The sequence below is a fragment of the Dreissena polymorpha genome, chromosome 3 (genome assembly GCF_020536995.1).
Source record: "Dreissena polymorpha isolate Duluth1 chromosome 3, UMN_Dpol_1.0, whole genome shotgun sequence".
Lineage (NCBI taxonomy): Eukaryota > Metazoa > Mollusca > Bivalvia > Myida > Dreissenidae > Dreissena > Dreissena polymorpha.
Window position 1 is genome coordinate 15,407,574 of NC_068357.1, and position 18,620 is coordinate 15,426,193.

Genomic DNA, 18,620 nt, shown 5'->3' on the forward strand with positions numbered 1-18,620 from the left:
CAGTGTTTGCTTGTGTGTTGTTATCAATGATTGTTTATTAATACCTCTGTAAAGCAGTAAAAATTAATCTTAGAATAATTTAATAAATATGAATATATATACTTATAGCTAAATATATATATATATATATATATATATATATATATATATATATATATATATATATATATATATATATATATATATATATATATATATATATATATTATTATTTGCTGCCAGATGATAGTAAGTTTTTGTAAATACAAACCCTGACTACTTGCGCTAGAAAGATGTCCCCAGTCATGATAGTGCTTATGCTTAGTAATTTATTGCCAATTATTATCCAGCACTTTTCTGTCCATCAACACTGTAGAAAGCCAGGATGAATATACTCTCAGGCTTAATTTTGGTCTTATAAGCAAGTGTGAAGACTTTTGTTCATGTAGAGCCCTTTTTGAGCTTTTCATGCAGCATTTGCAGAGTGCTTAAAAAAGAGGAAATAGACAATAAAGAAAGTGGGAATACCATTATGTTACATTAAAGATAAGATAAATAATTAGTAAACATCTTCTTGAATAGGATTGTGTTTCAATTTTAGATCTGTAATATTTGTAATGGGAGGAGTTACATTTGCTTGTATAGTTCCATACCCTATCCTTGAGATGATTATATAACTATAGAATGCAAACTGCTTTTTACTGAATACTTTTTTGCTTGTTTTAACTTTCTTTCTTTTTGCAAAATACGTTGTGCTAACTAGATAATAAATAAAGATTGAGGATATTTCATGTAATGAAATGATGAAGCATTATTTTGGATGAGACATTATGGATTAAGTCTGAGTTGTGTTGTTTTTTTTATAATTGCTTTTGCGCATTTCCTCTTGTACTTTTTGTGAATTGTGTTTTGTCACTTGCGCCTTGCGATCACTTTTGATGACTTGTGCATTGCAAGGAAAAATTTGATTGGTGGCAAATCATTTGTTATAGACCATATCTAAGCGTCACTGCTCACATCTAATTAATAAGTCACTTGGTTGCTCAGTCATTCCTAGTCCTTGTTTTAGTTTCTCAGGCTTGCCAATATGGCAGAAAGTTTACACTGATATGTTGGAAAAAAAATGTTTTAACAGAAAGTGGGCCACATACAATGTAAAAAAAATGGACATAAAAAAACCTGTTGGTGACAAATAGAAAGGAACGTCTGTTCTAACTTTTAAGGTAATGAAAGATGGTCTTTTTGCTTTTCAAGAGCACATTGCTACATTGAAGACCAACTGAGTTGGCCAATTGTAATAAAGCACTTGCAGTTATGGGAATTGTAAACAGGTGACACAAACAATTATGTATTTTATTTACAAAGTTGACTGTAAATAAAATGCCTTCAGAGCATAAATAAGGGACAATGCAATGGTTAATGGAATAGGATGGCTTTTAGTGCACAAATTCAAAAGCTGCATAACTGTCAGTGATATACCATATACATACCCACCAACAAGCACTTGCAGGATGTTCAGCTGATTTTAAGAGCGTCTGTTCACAGCCGAGCATAATTTGTAAAAAATTAAAACAGTATTTCAGGAAATACAAGTTTGCAATTCATTAATGTGTAATGAGAAAAAAGCAATTCCCATGCTGCAGCAAATTTCTATATTTTTTCTCCATGAGATGCAGTACATTCTCATAAAGGTTTATATGTTTTCTCCTTGAGATGCAGTAATTCTCATCTCCATGAGATGCAGTACATTCTCATCTCCATGAGATGCAGTAATTCTCATCTCCATGAGAAACAGTACATTCTCATCTTCATGAGATGCAGTACATTCTCATCTCCATGAGATGCAGTACATTCTCATCTTCATGAGATGCAGTACATTCTCATCTCCATGAGATGCAGTACGTTCTCATCTCCATGAAATGCAGTAATTCTCATCTCCATGAGATGCAGTACATTCTCATCTCCATGAGATGCAGTAATTCTCATCTCCATGAGATGCAGTACATTCTCATCTCCATGAGATGCAGTACATTCTCATCTCCATGAGATGCAGTACATTCTCATCTCCATGAGATGCAGTACATTCTCATCTCCATGAGATGCAGTACATTCTCATCTCCATGAGATGCAGTACATTGTCATCTCCATGAGATGCAGTACATTGTCATCTCCATGAGATGCAGTACATTCTCATCTCCATGAGATGCAGTACATTCTCATCTCCATGAGATGCAGTACATTCTCAATTCCATGATATGCAGTACATTCTCATCTCCATGAGATGCAGTACATTCTCATCTCCATGAGATGCAGTACATTCTCATTTCCATGATATGCAGTATATTCTCATAAGGTTTAAGCAGTTTTTAACTTTAATTGCCTTAAATTATAAGGTTAAAAGCAGTTTTCAGTTGTGAATTTCAATCAGATGATAAGATTTCAAGCAGTTTTGAATGTCTGTCCTATAATTATGTCAGTTATATCAGTAGGTCAGTTATATTATAAGGTCAGTCCTATTATTATGTCATTTATATTATAAGGTCAGTCCTATTGTTATGTCAGTTATATTATAAGGTCAGTCCTATTATTATGTCAGTTATATTATAAGTCAGTCCTATTATTATGTCGGTTATATTATAAGGTCAGTCCTATTATTATGTCAGTTAAATTATAAGGTCAGTCCTATTATTATGTCGGTTATATTATAAGGTCAGTCCTATTATTATGTCAGTTATATTATAAGGTCAGTCGTATTATTATGTCAGTTTTATCAGTAGGTCAGTCCTATTATTATGCCCCCCTTCGAAGAAGAAGGGGTATATTGTTTTGCACATTTCAGTCGGTCAGTCGCTCGGTCAGTCCGTCCACCAGATGGTTTCCGGATGATAACTCAAGAACGCTTAGGCTTATTATCATGAAACTTCATAGGTACATTGATCATGACTGGCAGATGACCCCTATTGATTTTCAGGTCACTAGGTCAAAGGTCCAGGTCACAGTGACTTGAACTAGTAAAATGGTTTCCGGATGATAACTCAAGAATGCTTAGGCCTAGCATCATGAAACTTCATAGGTACATTGATCATGACTGGCAGATGACCCCTATTGATTTTCAGGTCACTAGGTCAAAGGTCAAGGTCACAGTGACTCGAAACAGTAAAATAGTTTCCGGATGATAACTCAAGAATGCTTATGCCTAGGATCATGAAACTTCATAGGTACATTTATCATGACCGGCAGATGACCCCTATTGATTTTCAGGTCAAAGGTCAAGGTCACAGTGACTCGAAATAGTAAAATGGTTTCCGGATGATAACTCAAGAATGCTTACGCCTAGGATCATGAAACTTCATAGGTACATTGATCATGACTGGCAGATGACCCCTATTAATGTTCAGGTCACTAGGTCAAAGGTCAAGGTCACAGTGACTCAAAACAGTAAAATGGTTTCAGGATGATAACTCAAGAATAATTAGGCCTAGGATTATTAAACTTCATAGGTACATTGATCATGACTGGCAGATGAACCCTATAGATTTTCAGGTCACTAGGTCAAAGGTCAAGGTCACAGTGACAGAAAAGATATTCACACAATGGCTGCCACTACAACTGACAGCCCATATGGGGGGCATGCATGTTTTACAAACAGCCCTTGTTATGTCAGTTATATCAGTAGGTCAGTCCTATTATTATGTCAGTTATAATATCAGTCCTATTATCATTTCAGTTATATCATAAGGTCAGTCCTATTATTATGTCAGTTATATCAGTAGTTCAGTCCTATTATTATGTCAGTTATATTATAAGATCAGTCCAAATATTATTTCAGTTATAACATGAGGATAGTACAATTATTATGCCAGTTATATCATAAGGTCAGTCCAATTATTATGCCAGTTATATTATAAGATCAGTCCAAATATTATTTCAGTTATAATATGAGGATAGTACAATTATTATTTCAGTTTTATCATTAGGTCAGTCTTATTGTTATTTCAGTTATATCAGAAGGTCAGTCCTTTTATTATATCAGTTATATCATTAGGTCAGTCATATTATTATTAATGTCAGTCTGAAGCAGTTTTGATTTTTGACTATCATTCGTTTAATTATTTTTGAAGCAGTTTTGAACTTTGAATGTCAGTCCTATTATTAGGTTTAAAGAAGTTTTCAACTTTGTCAGTTATTAGGTTAAATCAGTTGGAATGTCAGTCCTATTTTTAAGTTTAAGGCAGTTTTAAAGTTCGTCTTTTTTTCTTAGGTTGCTATGAGTTTTGATATGAGTCCTTTTATTGGGTTTGAAGTAGTTTTTTTTCCAAAAGTCAATTCTGTAATTAGATTTCAATCAGCTTTGAACTTTGAATGTCAGTCCTATTATAAGGTTAAAAGCATTTTTGATCTTTGAATATCAGTCTGATTATTTAAGTAAAAAGCTGTTTTGAACTGTCAATATCAATACTTTAGTTAGATTTCAATCAGTTTTGAACTTTGAATGTCAGTCCTATTATGATTTTTAAAGCAGTTTTGAACTTAAATTGAAGAGCTTCTTATGGCCAAATTGGAGACACAGCTGCATGATGTTATTGTTGCATGTTATGGTGTGTTTGTCAATGTCCCAATAACCAAGATACATGTATTGTGCTCAATTGGAATATTAATTCTGTTTAATATCATCCTCATCATATTTATAATTATTGTCAGCAAAGTTCTGCCTTGGGAATTTGCTACGCAATTTATTTGATGGGCTTTGTAGACAATACAGCTTTCTCAAATTTGATGCAATTAATTGGCCATTGGGCTATTTCAAACTTTTGGTAATTTATTGCCAATAATGCTATAGATATGTGTTGTCAGTCTTTTGGAAATATTGCTGTGCTTTTATCTTTGTGATTCTCCATAAGAGTGCATCATAAGGGTCCACGCTCATTTCCATCGTCATGGTAACTGTTCCTTATGTTCTCATGTTGGTAACGTGTTCTGTCCTGCTACCTCAGGGTTTACTGGTGTGGCCAGGATGCCATCCAATGAGAACGTAGTTACCAGCTTCTCTATGGTAACATCCACACAACTAAACGGTAAGATGGGATGTTGTGCTACCCATGCCCGTCTCCCAAAATGATGTCATGTGAACTTTGGTGTTGTGCAGGATCTTGAAATTTCCCACAATAGGAATGGACTTGATTGAAAAATCACACTATTAACCGAATCCCCTTGATTGCTAGGGTGGGGCTATTTAAATCCCCTAATATCAATAGTTTTGTTACTTTCAGTTGTGACACATGTATGGTAATTTTTTTGAGTACCATTAAATGTTCATGCAAAATGTTTAATTTACATTATACTAATACACAGTTTCAGCATGTGATGCATGATTGTTGTTTAGGTTTAACATATTTATTTGCATAAAATATCCAATTGGATTGGAATACAAGTTTTTACCACTTTTGGTTCCTCCGCCAGGTGTTCAAATGAATTACACTTAAGATTACAATAAGACAAAGAAATTCAATACTTAAATTACAAGTGTTTTGAGCCTGTTATGCCTTCACTGTTTAATTTAACGTTTATAACAGCATTTAGGCAACGACTTTTATATTTCTTGGTTTACAAATCGCTGACCCTAATTTTTGGAAAATGGAAAAAAAATAAAATTGGAGCTTTTGTGATCGCTTTTTGTCCGTCGTGCATCGTGTGCCGTCAACATTTGCCTTGTTAACTCTCTAGAGGCTACATTTATTGTCCAATCTTCATGAAATTTGGTCAGAAGATTGGTCGCAATGATATCTTGAATGAGTTCTAAAATGGTTACGTTTGCTTGAAAAACATGGCTGCCAAGGGGCGGGGCACTTTTCCTTATATGGCTATAGTAAAATCTTGTTAACACTCTAGAGGCCACATTTATTATTTGATCTTCATGAAACTTGGTCAGAAGATTCATCCCAAATATATCTTGGACGAGTTCAAAAATGATGCCGGTTGGTTGAAAAACATGGCTGCCAGGGGGCAGGGCATTTTTCCTTATATGGCTATAGTAAAAACTTGTTAACACTCTAAAGGCCACATTTATTTTCAGATCTTCATGAAACTTGCTTAGAAAATTTGTCCCAATGATATCTTGGATGAGTTCAAAAATGGTAACCTTTGCTTGGAAACATGGCTGCCAAGGGGCGGGGCATATTTCCTTATATGGCTATATATGGCTATAGTAAAATCTTGTTAACACTCTAGAGGCCACATTTATTGTCCAATATTCATGAAACTTGGTCACAAGATTCATCCCAATAATATCTTAGAAGAGTTCGAAAATGATGCCGGTTGGTTAAAAAACATGGCCGCCAGGGGGCGGGGCATTTTTCCTTATATGGCTTTAGTAAACGTTGTTAACACTCTAGAGGCCACATTTATATTCAGATCCTCATGAAACTTGGTCAGAAGATTTGTCCTAATGATATATTGGATAAGTTTGAAAATGGTAACCTTTGCTTGAAAAACATGGCTGCCAAGGGGCGGGGCATTTTTCTGTATATGGCTATGTATGGCTATAGTAAAATCTTGTTAACAATGTAGAGGCCACATTTATTGTCCAATCTTCATGAAACTTGGTCAGAAGAATCATCCCAATAATATCTTGGACGAGTTAAAAAATGATGCCCTTTGGTTGAAAAATTTTGCCGCCAGGGGGCTGGGCATTTTTCCTTATGTGGCTATATATGGCTTTAGTAAAACCTTGTTTACACTCTAGAGGCCACATTTATTGTCCCAATCTTCATGAAATTTTGTCAGAAGATTGGTCTAAATGACATCTTGGATGAGTTCGAAAATAATGATTTTGTTTGAAAAACATGGCTTCCAATGGGCGGGGCATTTTTCCTAATATGGCTATGGTAAAATCTTGTTAATACTTAAGAAGCCACATTTAGTGTCTGATCTTCATGAAACTTGGTCAGAAGATATATCCCAATAATATCTTGGAAGAGTTAAAAAATGATGCAGTTTGGTTGAAAAACGTGGCTGCCAGGGGGCGGGGCATTTTTCCTTATATGTCTATAGTAAAACCTTGTTAACACTCTATAGGCCACATTTATTTTCCGATCTTCATGAAACTTGGTCAGATGATTTGTCCTAATAATATCTTGTTATCTCAGGTGAGCGACTTTGGGCCTTTCAGGCCCTCTTGTTATATATATTTTATTCCCGACCACACTGAAAAACGAGCGAAACGATAAAAAAACACGATCCGATTTGAGAACGGTTGTGAATAAAATCAAGTAAGTACAATCGACGACTGGTTCACATATATTGCAGAGATCGAGATATTTTTCAATGTGACACCTTATGTACCTGTCCTTTTATGAGCACTTCTCAAAACTTATTTCGGGTAAAAATTACAGACAATAGGAAAATCAGCATCAGTAAAATTTCGACCGCATCAAATTTATTTCTGAGTCTGTGACACAACTATATTGTTTAACATGTTAATTATCTTAAACAAACCCGATATTATATTAGATAAAAAAAAAGTATTTCCTTGCAATTTGATAATTAGTATAAATAATCCAATAAAACACTGACATTATTTACGATATATGTGTTTAGGAATTTTGTAGACACGTCCGCCATAGTTAGGAACTGTACAGAAAGTTTGTAAATCGGAACAAATCGGTATATCTCAGAAAATCCTAGATAAATGTATTCGTCGTTTCAATGCTTAGGGCCGAATAATTTCGGCAAATCGGAACTCAACTTGCGTAAAACACTTGCTCAATTAGCCCTTTAACTCCACCTCCGTTCTCTGCAAAAGATTTGAAGAGGAAGCTATGCATGTGCTATTATTATGCCCCCCTTCAAAGAAGAGGGGTATATTGCTTTGCTCATGTCGGTCTGTCGGTCGGTCGGTCTGTCGGTTGTCCACCAGGTGGTTGTCAGACGATAACTCAAGAACGCTTGGGCCTAGTATCATGAAACTTCATAGGTACATTGATCATGACTCGCAGATGACCCCTATTGATTTTTAGGTCACTAAATTGGAGGATTGCCATTGAGAAACAAACACACAATTGGTTCGGCATGTTGATTGCTAGACGAAGGAAGCCAATTTTGTCGGCGAGAAATTTGTCTCTTTATAAATTCAGACAGGAAGCGGCTTTCCTTTGATGACGTCAAACTGTCAATTCACACAGACTGCAAATTTTTGGAAGACTTAAACTGATTCTTTGTTTACAATTCCAGTAAAAAATCACTTGCTAACATTAAAATTTTGATTAAATTACCGGTATCAAAAATAAGCAAAAGCGAAGTTGAAAAATATGATTAAATTAATTCGCGTCAGTTAAAACAGGGACCTATACAAACATTGTTTGTATAGGTCCCTGGTTCAAATAAGACGTTTTGCGTTGAAAATCCATTAGTTTTAATGACAACCACAACTTTAACAAACATTACCGCGACGAGGCGGGGATCGATCTACCTCGATTTTTTTTCATGGACGATCTCATAAGTCGAGTAAGAGCAAACAAATAATTTGTGTAAGAGTAGTTTATCTTATATAAGATTTATGCAACGGGCATCCCATGGCGTACTGGTGCGCATCGAATTACAGAAATAAAGCAAAGTTTTTTTATTTTATGGGAGAACGCATGTCATGTAATGGTGTGATTAAAATTGCTTGATGTTACAAAAGGTGCTTTTAGGACTCATTTCATTTGAAGAAATATAAAAGATATGTTGTCTTTGTTCTGATGTTATTATCCCCCGCCATAGGCGGAGGGATATTGTTTTGACGTTGTCTGTCTTTCCGTCCGTCCGTCCTTCCGTCCGTCCGTTCGGAGCCATATCTTGATATTGCTTTGGCGGATTTCATTGAAACTTGGTATGAGTATATATATGGATAAGAGGATGATGCACGCCAAATGGCATTACACACAATTTGTTAATAACGGAGTTATGGCCCTTTGTATCTTGAAAAAAATGCTTTTTTTGGGTGTCCGGAGCCATATCTTGGAAATGCTTTGGCAGATTTCATTGAAACTTGGTATAAGTATATATATATATATATGGATAAGAGGATAATGCACGCCAAATGGCATTGTACACCATCTGTTAATAACAGTATCTTGAAAAATGCTTTTTTGAGTGTCAAATATAACATTTTGTGTCCAGAAGCATATTGGAGGGGGATATCAATTCAATGAATTTGCTTATTAGTATTAACTTTTTTCCAATGTTTATTTATTTATTTTTACTTTTTCGACCGCCAGATGGACCATTTTCAAAAACTTTTTTGTAAACCAATAAAAAAAAAAGTTGTGGCCTTATTTTGGCCATGAAATAGCGTAGTCATCCACAAAGTCTATCGACACTAGTAAGGTTTTAAGAGATACCATTTTTATCTATTAGGAACAAAAGAGGATAAAGGACTGAGCCTTGGGGTACCCTTGCTTTAATTGGCATACTTTCTGACAATGCATCTTTAAACAACACTTGCTATGATCAGTTTAAAATGTAATCTGTGAGCCAAAACAATAACTCATTTTTAAGACTATAATGAGTTTTTTCACTCAAACTTAAGTCTGTTTTTGCAACTTGTATTTAAACAAAATGTTTGTGTTATGTAGTCTTTTCTGCATTGGTTATTTGTCTTTTCCCTTAAGTTATCTCTCTGATTCCTTAAGACAAGTGAGTGTTTGTGATTTGGTCTTGTAGAAAAAAAAATGCTGTGATTTCAAGCAAGTATGATGTGTATTTATTTATCTTATCAGTTGGAGACAATTAACACAGATTTTTTAACTAGAAGTAGACATTAATTGCCAAATTTTTACTGGCCTAAGCAAAATCTTGCAATAATTATGGTGTTCATGTTGTTCCTGTTTTCAGTGCTGAATTCTGCTAGATGTGAAGTACTTACAAAACTGAACTACAATTTGTATTTTATTTTTGGTCATATTTTGAAAGTAACAAAGTTAGAATACAATAATATGAAAATATGAATTGACATCATTTAGCATGCAGATATACTGTTTTCAGAGGATGTGTTCAAGATTAATTTGTTATCTGTCTTCTCACTGAACCCTCAGATCTACAGTTTGTTACAGAGTTAATATAATTAAATTACAGATTTTGTAACACTCAGTAAGAGGAAGGGGTGGGTGTGGGTAAGGCTGACTGAAAAGCTATGTATGACAATGTTAAGAGTGCTAGTTGATGTTAGCTTTTGAAATGGCTCCCGGCTTTGTCAGTTATGTCATATAATCATATACCATGCTTTGTAAAATGTATGAGATAAAGATTTAGCATAATCAATTTTTGAGGTAACGTCTTTAAAAGTGCATGCCTTTTAAATATAATTAATATTAACTGTGTTGAAAATGTGAACAGTTTGGTATTCTCACCATTTGTTCTTTTCATTCTATGTTTCTATTTTAGTAACCACATTTTTTTCTGCTCAACTGAGCACCTCTAATTTATGGAGAATAATTGTATATATTGTAAATAAGTAGTATGTAACACCACTTAATTCTGTTACTATCTCAGTATCCATCTTTTTTAGCTCACCTTAGTACCTCACATTGGGCGATTATTGCACTATTTTGGTTACAGTCAAAACTGACCTAACCGTAACTTGAGAATAATGGTCAATTGCATATGATAGTCAGTCTGAATCCCCCCCTCCTGAAAATAACTATATTACACTTGAGAATAACTGTCATTTGTCCATAACGATCAACGGCCAGTATATTTCACTCTGAAAGTCATGTTTGAACTGAAAATAATGGTCACACGTCAGTCGTTTTTACTCGCGAAAATTAAGAACACAAGCGAAACAGGTGCGTTTAACAATAAGAATGTGTATTACACTGTAACTCCAATATAACGCGGATAACGGGGTCCATGCCAAGCAACAGCGTTATAAACGGACAGCGTTATAAGTTTTGAGCTTATTTATTTAAGAGGGCTATAAAAACAGGTAAAGTATAGCCTATAATATAGGTCCTTTGTATTGTCATGCTGTGTTGTCATCCGCAAATACATGAATATAAACCGAATCGAACGATAACAGTATACATACCGCTTTTCTAATGTGCACATTTATCCGATAATCCAATATAATTACAACATCACTTACGAAAAAATAATGTTAAACATTTATGACAAGAAATATGTTTATGAATTTCGTAAACAAATTCATATGCCTACGCCATTTTTCAGAAAAATTAGTAGAGTGCATTATGGGACACAGCTTTCATTGGACGAGCGAATTTAAATTTAGATTGAATGCAATACGATACATGTACAAAGAAATATTTTATTGCGTCATACGCAGCATGTAAAAAACGTGTTTTCCGTGGACTTTCTGATAACTTGCACAAATTTAAGTTCATCTCTGTTAACCATTACACTGCTTCATGTAAATAAGATGCAAGCATTTTTAATTTCTTTTTTGTAAACGTACTGAAACATTACACACACACAGATATTTTTATTTATCAAGCATGTGTAGCATATAATAAACGATAACACACTTACACAGGCAAAGTTTATACAATGAAATACAATACACGATAAATACAAAACATAAACAGGTAATTGTTTTAAGTAACTTTAATTTGATAATAATTCCGCTTGCACTTGCCTTATTGAAATTAGCGCACTGAACTGCTCTGATAGGGAATACATGTAATAAACACGGACTCGCAAGTTTTCACACCTTTATTGACATTACACAACAGATTAACACCAATGAACTGTCGAGTGTCGTTTAACCTCTAATTGATCAGTTAAACGGACGGATAAAGCAATCAAGCTGTGATTGCCGGCTTCTTTGAATTTTCTGAAAATACATGAAGTTGCTAAACAAGGATTTGAATCAGAAATGGAAGGTTGGAGAAAAAACGGGATCCAAGGACCCCCCGCGTTATATTGGACACAGCGTTATAACGGACCGCACTATATTGGAGTTACAGTGTAGTTGCAATTATCAGCTGCATTCATAACAACAAAGCATGAGTGCGTGACAAAGTCAATTGATCTTTATCCTTGATAAGGTGCTGAAAACAACACTAAGCTGGCGAGTGTTGTTAAAAGACGGGGATAAAAGGATAAGTGATCGTCTCTTCAGGAAAAATATACAATGAATTGCAACTTTTATAACAAACTAACAAAAATTTAACAAAATTATTGCATCTTTTTCTTTGAATTTGAAAGATACAGTTATACTGTACTTTCTGTACGACTGGGTGGGTAAAAACGTAGCAATACTTCCAACTGACCAACCATTTAAAAAGTTGTGATCTGAAAATAGTGGTCACTCATCGACAACAGTCACTTTGGTCATTCCCCATGACTGACAGCTGTTCTCAGTTTTGACTGTATTTACTCTGGGTGTTATATGTCTGGTACAACAGTTTAATTTCCCATGCTCAGGAGGGCGATTGAGAACCATCATGGCTTTCTTGTTTTTTAAAAACTGCTCCATGTCATGACAATTTTGATGTCTGTGATAAGCAAACAATAAGGTAGACGACTGTTACTATTTTAAATGTCCATGCAATTCTAATTCATTGACAGCTCCAGATGTGTGTTTTACAATTCCTATGTCTTAGGCTATCTGAAGAGTTGTTCATATGGTGGTAAAATTTTAAGTCATATATCGAGTACTGTCTGCAGAGTATATGTGTCTTGTTCTGAGAAAACTGGGCTTAATTAATGTGCGTAAAGTGTCGTCCCTGATTAGCCTGTGCAGTCCGCACAGGATAATCAGGAACGACACTTTCCGCCCAAACTTGATTTTCAGTAAGGAGGGACTTCCTTGAAACTAAAACTACCATTAAAGGGGAAAGTGTCGTTCCTGATTAGCCTGTGCGGACTGCACAGGCTAATCTGGGAGGACACTTGACGCACATGAATTAAGCCCAGTTTTCTCAGAACACGACACATATTGTTAAATTTTAGCCTCCCTCTGGGAAAATAAAGTATTGTCCCAGATTAGCCAGTGCAGTCTGCTAGCCTGTGTAGTCTGCTAGCCTGTGTAGTCTGCTAGCCTGTGTAGTCTGCTAGCCTGTGCAGTCTGCTAGCCTGTATAGTCTGCTAGCCTGTGTAGTCTGCACAGGCTTATCTGTATCGAAACATCACCCCCTAAACTGTATTTTTGCTGAGAAGAAACAAAAAATACAATAAAAGGAAAAGTTTTGCCCACAGGCTAATCTAGGACGACACATAAGGCACATTTTCTTAGAGGGAAGCTGATATGCAAGTTGTATTATAGTGTAATATGTATTGTGGCCATTACAGGATTTCTTTCCTTTGAAGGGTTCTTTACTTTATCCTAGTTGCTGACTTCTGCGCACTTTTCCTTGTATTGTTTAAGAACAGAGACATGCTATATTATGTCTACAATTTACAAAACATTATGTATTATCCTTAAGACAGGTTTGTTTGTAATTTTTGTCCTGCCCTACAATAAAAACATTGTAGGATTTGAAGAGTTTTACATACACTGTAACTCCAATATAAAGCGCTCCGTTATAACGCTGAATCCAATATAACGCGGAGGGTGCTTGGATCCCATTTTTTCTCCAACCGTCCATTTGATTTCTGATTCAAATCCGTATTATGCAATTTCATGTATTTTCAGACAATTCAAAGATGGCGGCAATCACAGTCATGTTGATTGCTTTATTCAACCGTCCGTTGAACCGATTATAATCGCCTCGAGGTTAAACAACACCGACAGCTAATTGGTGTTAATCTGTTGTGTAATGTCAATAAAGGTGTGAAAAACTCGCGTGTCAGTGTTTATTACATGTATTCCTCATCAGAGCGGTTCAGTGCGATAACTTCCATAAGTTAAGTGCAAGCGGGATAGTTATACAATTCAAGTAATTCAAAACGATTGAAACATTCTTACTTTGATATGGTTGCAGTTTGACTATGTTAAATGAGCGGCTGTGAAATATACTGCCTACTGTATAAAACAACTTTTTCTGTCATTTCATTATCATTCTAGTATTATGTCATTTAATCTTTCAGTTCGTGTATAAGAAATTAAATAATGCAGACGATTTATTTACATGCGAACGCAGTGTACCGGCAATTGTCAACAGAGTTTCACTTTCATTTTCGCGCGGTATCAGAAAGTCCCCGGGAAACACGTTTTTTGCATGCGTATGACGCAATAAAACATTTTTTGTACATGAGTCGTATTGCATTCAATCTAAATTTAAAGTCGCTCGTCCAATGAATTATCTGCACCATAATGCACTGTACTCTTAACACTTCTGAAAATGGCATATAGATCTATGCGTACGGTTGTGTTTACGAATTTCTTAAACATATATCGTCATTAATGTTCAACATTATTATTTTTAAGTGATGTTGCAATTTTATTGGATTATCGGATAAATGTGCACATAAGAAAAGCGGTATGTATACTGTTATCGATACGATTCGGTTTATATGCATGTATTTGCGTCAACACAGCATGGCAATATACATGACCTATATTATAGGCTATTCTATACCTGTTTTTTTTTATAGCGCCCTGCAGTTAATGAGCTAAAAACCTATAACGCGGATCCGTTATAACGCTGTTTCGCGGCTTGGACCCCATTGACCGCGCTATATTGGAGTTACAGTGTAATACAATGTCCAAAGAGACATAATTATACTCTTAGGGTGGTTTGCAACGAAACATTAACACAGTCACATATATAATTAGATATGATGAGTTCTTTATACCATAATATGTAGCATTAGTTTATTTGTGTATATTTGTATTTATAATTCCTTCAAATAAGTGTTTATTGACAAAACCTTCAAAAACCTGGTCCCATGGTCTTATTAAACATCAGTACAACACAATTTAGTTAGGATTAAATAAATGAAGAATTGTTTTGCTAATCACCAATCTCTATAAAAAATGTAATTTAGTAATTTTTAGCAGGGCTGTTTTCGGAGCAAACCCGAGCTATTGTCATAGCCAGCTCGTTGTTCGCCGTAGGCATTGTGCTAAAACCTTAACATTGGCCATAACTTTTTTAATATTGAAGATAGCACCTTGATATTTGGCATGCATGTGTATCTCATGGAGCTGCACATTTTGAGTGGTAAAATTTCAAGGTGAACATCATCCTTCAAGGTCTAGGGTCAAAAAAACAAAGTCAAGGGAAGTAATAAGCTTTAAATGGACATAGTTATCTGACCTGCCCACCTAATATTTTTGTTAAATAAATCAAAGCGGCGCATTAGGCGGCATTGTGTTTCTGACAAACACATTGTGGTAAAAGGTCAAGGTCATCCTTTACGGTTTACGGAAAAAAATAGAGATTTAAGGGAAGTAATAAGCTTAAAAAAGGGAGAAAATTATTAAATATTAAACATAGCCACTGTATATATTTGGCATGCATGTGTATCTCATGGAGCTGCACATTTTGAGTGGTGAATCTGCAGTCACGGTAGTTGCTTTTAATTATTTGCTACTAAAAATAGAGATTTGTTACAGACAATTATTTTCAAGGGAAGTAATTTATATAATTATAAATCTCATATTATATATTTTCTTACCAAGAATTGATGTTCTTTTTACAGTTACTGTACAGATTTATTATTTTGATTATTTAATGATTGATTTGTCAAAGTTTTTTTTTTTAATGATATAATTATAATTTCTTTGATGTTCATTACATACATGTGGACTTATGTCCATAGATACATGATCAACTCTGGCTATGATCTCTTTTAAACCACAGGCCTTGGTTGTCAGTGATGTCTGACATGGTCATAATTGACTGTGAGACCCTGCCAAATAATAAATAGAAATTTTATTTCAATGCGGCGCAGTAGGGGGCATTGCGTTTCTGACGAACACATCTCTTGTTGGGTCACTAGGTCAAAGGTCAAGGTCACTGTGACCTCTAAAAAAAAAAAAAAAAAAGAAATTCTGACAAGCTCTCGCAGCCGAGCGTGGCACCCATTATGCGGTGCTCTTGTTCATATTTATATTCTTTCAATCTTTCAAAAGCTCTTGTTCATATTTATATTCTTTCAATCTTTCAAAACTAAGTCCTTCCTTTAAGGAACAAATTAATGATAAATGTTACTTTTGTTATGAGTTCAAAGTTCAGTTGCGAGTAACTTGTAACTTAAATTTTACATCAGATCATTGTTAACATTGAGCACTGTTTTTTTAGAACCCAACTTGTTGACGCCCACCCCCCTTAGAGAGCTACAGAAGGAGAAAGCACACCTGAAAATGCTACACAAAAGAGAAAAAGATCTGGAAATACTAAAGAAGAAACATGAAAAGGTAAAAATCTCTCAAGGTTTGACCAGAATTTAAAATCCCACAGCTGTTGTGTATCGGAGATGAATTTCCATTTATGCAGAATACGTCTTTTTTTATGTCCTCTTTTGAAGAAGACCGTATGTAACAGCCACTGTGTCAGTCTGTGTTTGTCTATACAAAGCTTCCTGTCTCAGCCATGTGTTTGCCGTAAACTGAGGGATATTGAATGGGCACAATTTTCAAGCAACATAAGACGACATTTCTCATGTAAACCTGTGGCCCTACATCAAAGGTCAAGATCAGACTAAGAGGTCAAGGATCAAATTTTGCCATTACACAGCTTGAACATTCCTGTCTCAGCCATAACTTTACCATATACATGTATTTTGAAATCTACAAATGACCTCTGTCGTTACACTGCTTGTTGTGTGTAAAACCTGTCTTCCTACTTGATTATTCAAGATCACACTTTGTATAGCCGTTCAAGTTCAAATTCAACCGTAATATTATTGTTTTTATTATAACATTACAATTTTTTGATGGATTTTGAAATAACATGGCAAAGATGTCAACCATTATAAGACAATGTGTTTTGTGTAATACCCATCTGGCTACTTCAATGGTCAATGTCATGTTTAGAGGTCAAAGATCAAAATTGATTCAACAAAAGCCTTATAACATTGTGCCTATTTTCATGCAAAGTTCAGTCAAGTTATTGTATAAATAATTTGCATGTTACTTGCACAAAAAAAAACGCACATTCAAATGACCACATCTTGTTTACATCATGTCATGTTTTTGTTATATATCATTTGTCTTAAAATTATCTTGTAAATCAAGGCATAAAATTATATTAATTTAAGACGTGAGGTTCCAGTTGTTTAAAGCCTCCGTAAACAACTTTTATTCAACACAAACCAAGTTTTCACAGCGTTGCACAACTTTTGTGGTGCCTTCCTAGCTATCAGAAAGATTCCAGTTCAGTTCTCACTTTTGGAGTATTTGTATGATCTTCTTTTCAAACACCATGTACTAAACAGTTCTTCTCAGTAAATAAACCCTAGAATGTACAAATAAGCCTTAGGTTTCAGATTCAATTGAGCTATAATTAACCTTTAGCTATTTTAGTTAAAACTAACTCAAGTTAGGTTCTTAATGTTGTTGGTAACTTATATTGACATGAAACTCTAATCTTTTATTTAAAAGGAACTAACCAAGCTTCTCAATGATTTTGGTGATTTAAAGGAACAGGAAACCGTTTTATATTTCAGTTAAAACTAATCAACCAAGCATTCTCAATGTCTTTGGTAATTTGCAGGAACAAGACAGCCTGCGAGAGATGCACAGTATACGAGAGGAGAAGCTTCTAGCGCAGCAGCAGAAGGAGTTGGCAAACATCAGCAAGACACACTCGAAGCTGGTGAAGAGAGCGTCGAAGTCAGGGTCGGCTCCCGAGGTCGAGAAGGAGAATGCTGCCAAGCTAGACGAGCTCCTTCTACAGCATGAACAAGATGTGAGTGGTTAATGTTGGGGTGTTAATTTTATTGTTCAGTGATGCTTGTTTTCAAAAAAAATATTTGAGCCTGGTTCTAGGACCATTGGGTGAAAACAGGTCAGAATTTTTGTCTTGACAATATTTAAGCTGATTTTAAATTAGGGTCAAGTGCCTCAAAAAAACTAGATTGATGGGTCAAATCTTTTGAAAAACCTTGTTTTCACTCTAGAGGCTACATTTACGACTTAATCTTAGCAAAACTTGGTCAGAATTTTTAGCTTGACAATATCTAGGTCAAGCTCAAATCTGGGTAATGTACATACAAAAACTAGGTTACCTTTCTAGAGGCCAATTTCATAACTGAATCTTAATAAAACTTGTAAGTTATGTTTCTGTTGACAATGTGTCCGCCAAGTTTGAATCTTGGTTATTTGCATCCCAAAACTACTTTAACGTATCACATCATAGAGAAAAATTGTTGCCACTCCAGAAGTAAAATAAATGACTCAATCGTGATGAAACGTTGTCAGTTTGATTATCATGTCAATATCTAGTATGAGTTCAAATCTGGGTTTATGACGTCCGCCTATTGACAGGTAGCCAATTTTATAAATCTCCGCCTATTGACAGGTAGCCAATTGTATAAATCTTGATAACTCTTGTCCAGCGGATAACTTTTGGTTATCTTAAATTTCATGATAGGATAACCAAAAGTTATCCGTTGGATAAGAGTTATTCAGATTTATACAATTGGCACTGGTAGGTCATGGGTTTAATCCCCACTATGGGAGCGTTCTTTTGATCTCCCCCAAAGACACCAAGTACTGGTTCTTGGCCCAGGAAATGGACTCGAGAGCGTTTCAATAA

The 18,620-nt window shown here is 35.0% G+C and overlaps 1 protein-coding gene across 5 annotated transcripts in view; it reads left to right on the forward strand.

Moving 5' to 3' along the window:
* Nucleotides 1–18,620, forward strand: part of LOC127873054 (1-phosphatidylinositol 4,5-bisphosphate phosphodiesterase beta-1-like) — a 167,791-nt gene that overhangs the window by 131,542 nt on the left and 17,629 nt on the right. For all 5 annotated transcript variants that reach the window (XM_052416621.1, XM_052416622.1, XM_052416618.1 and 2 more), the window contains 2 exons: nt 16,164–16,279; nt 17,577–17,771. In XM_052416621.1, coding sequence (XP_052272581.1) covers nt 16,164–16,279; nt 17,577–17,771 — 311 coding nt within the window. The remainder of the gene's footprint in view (nt 1–16,163; nt 16,280–17,576; nt 17,772–18,620) is intronic.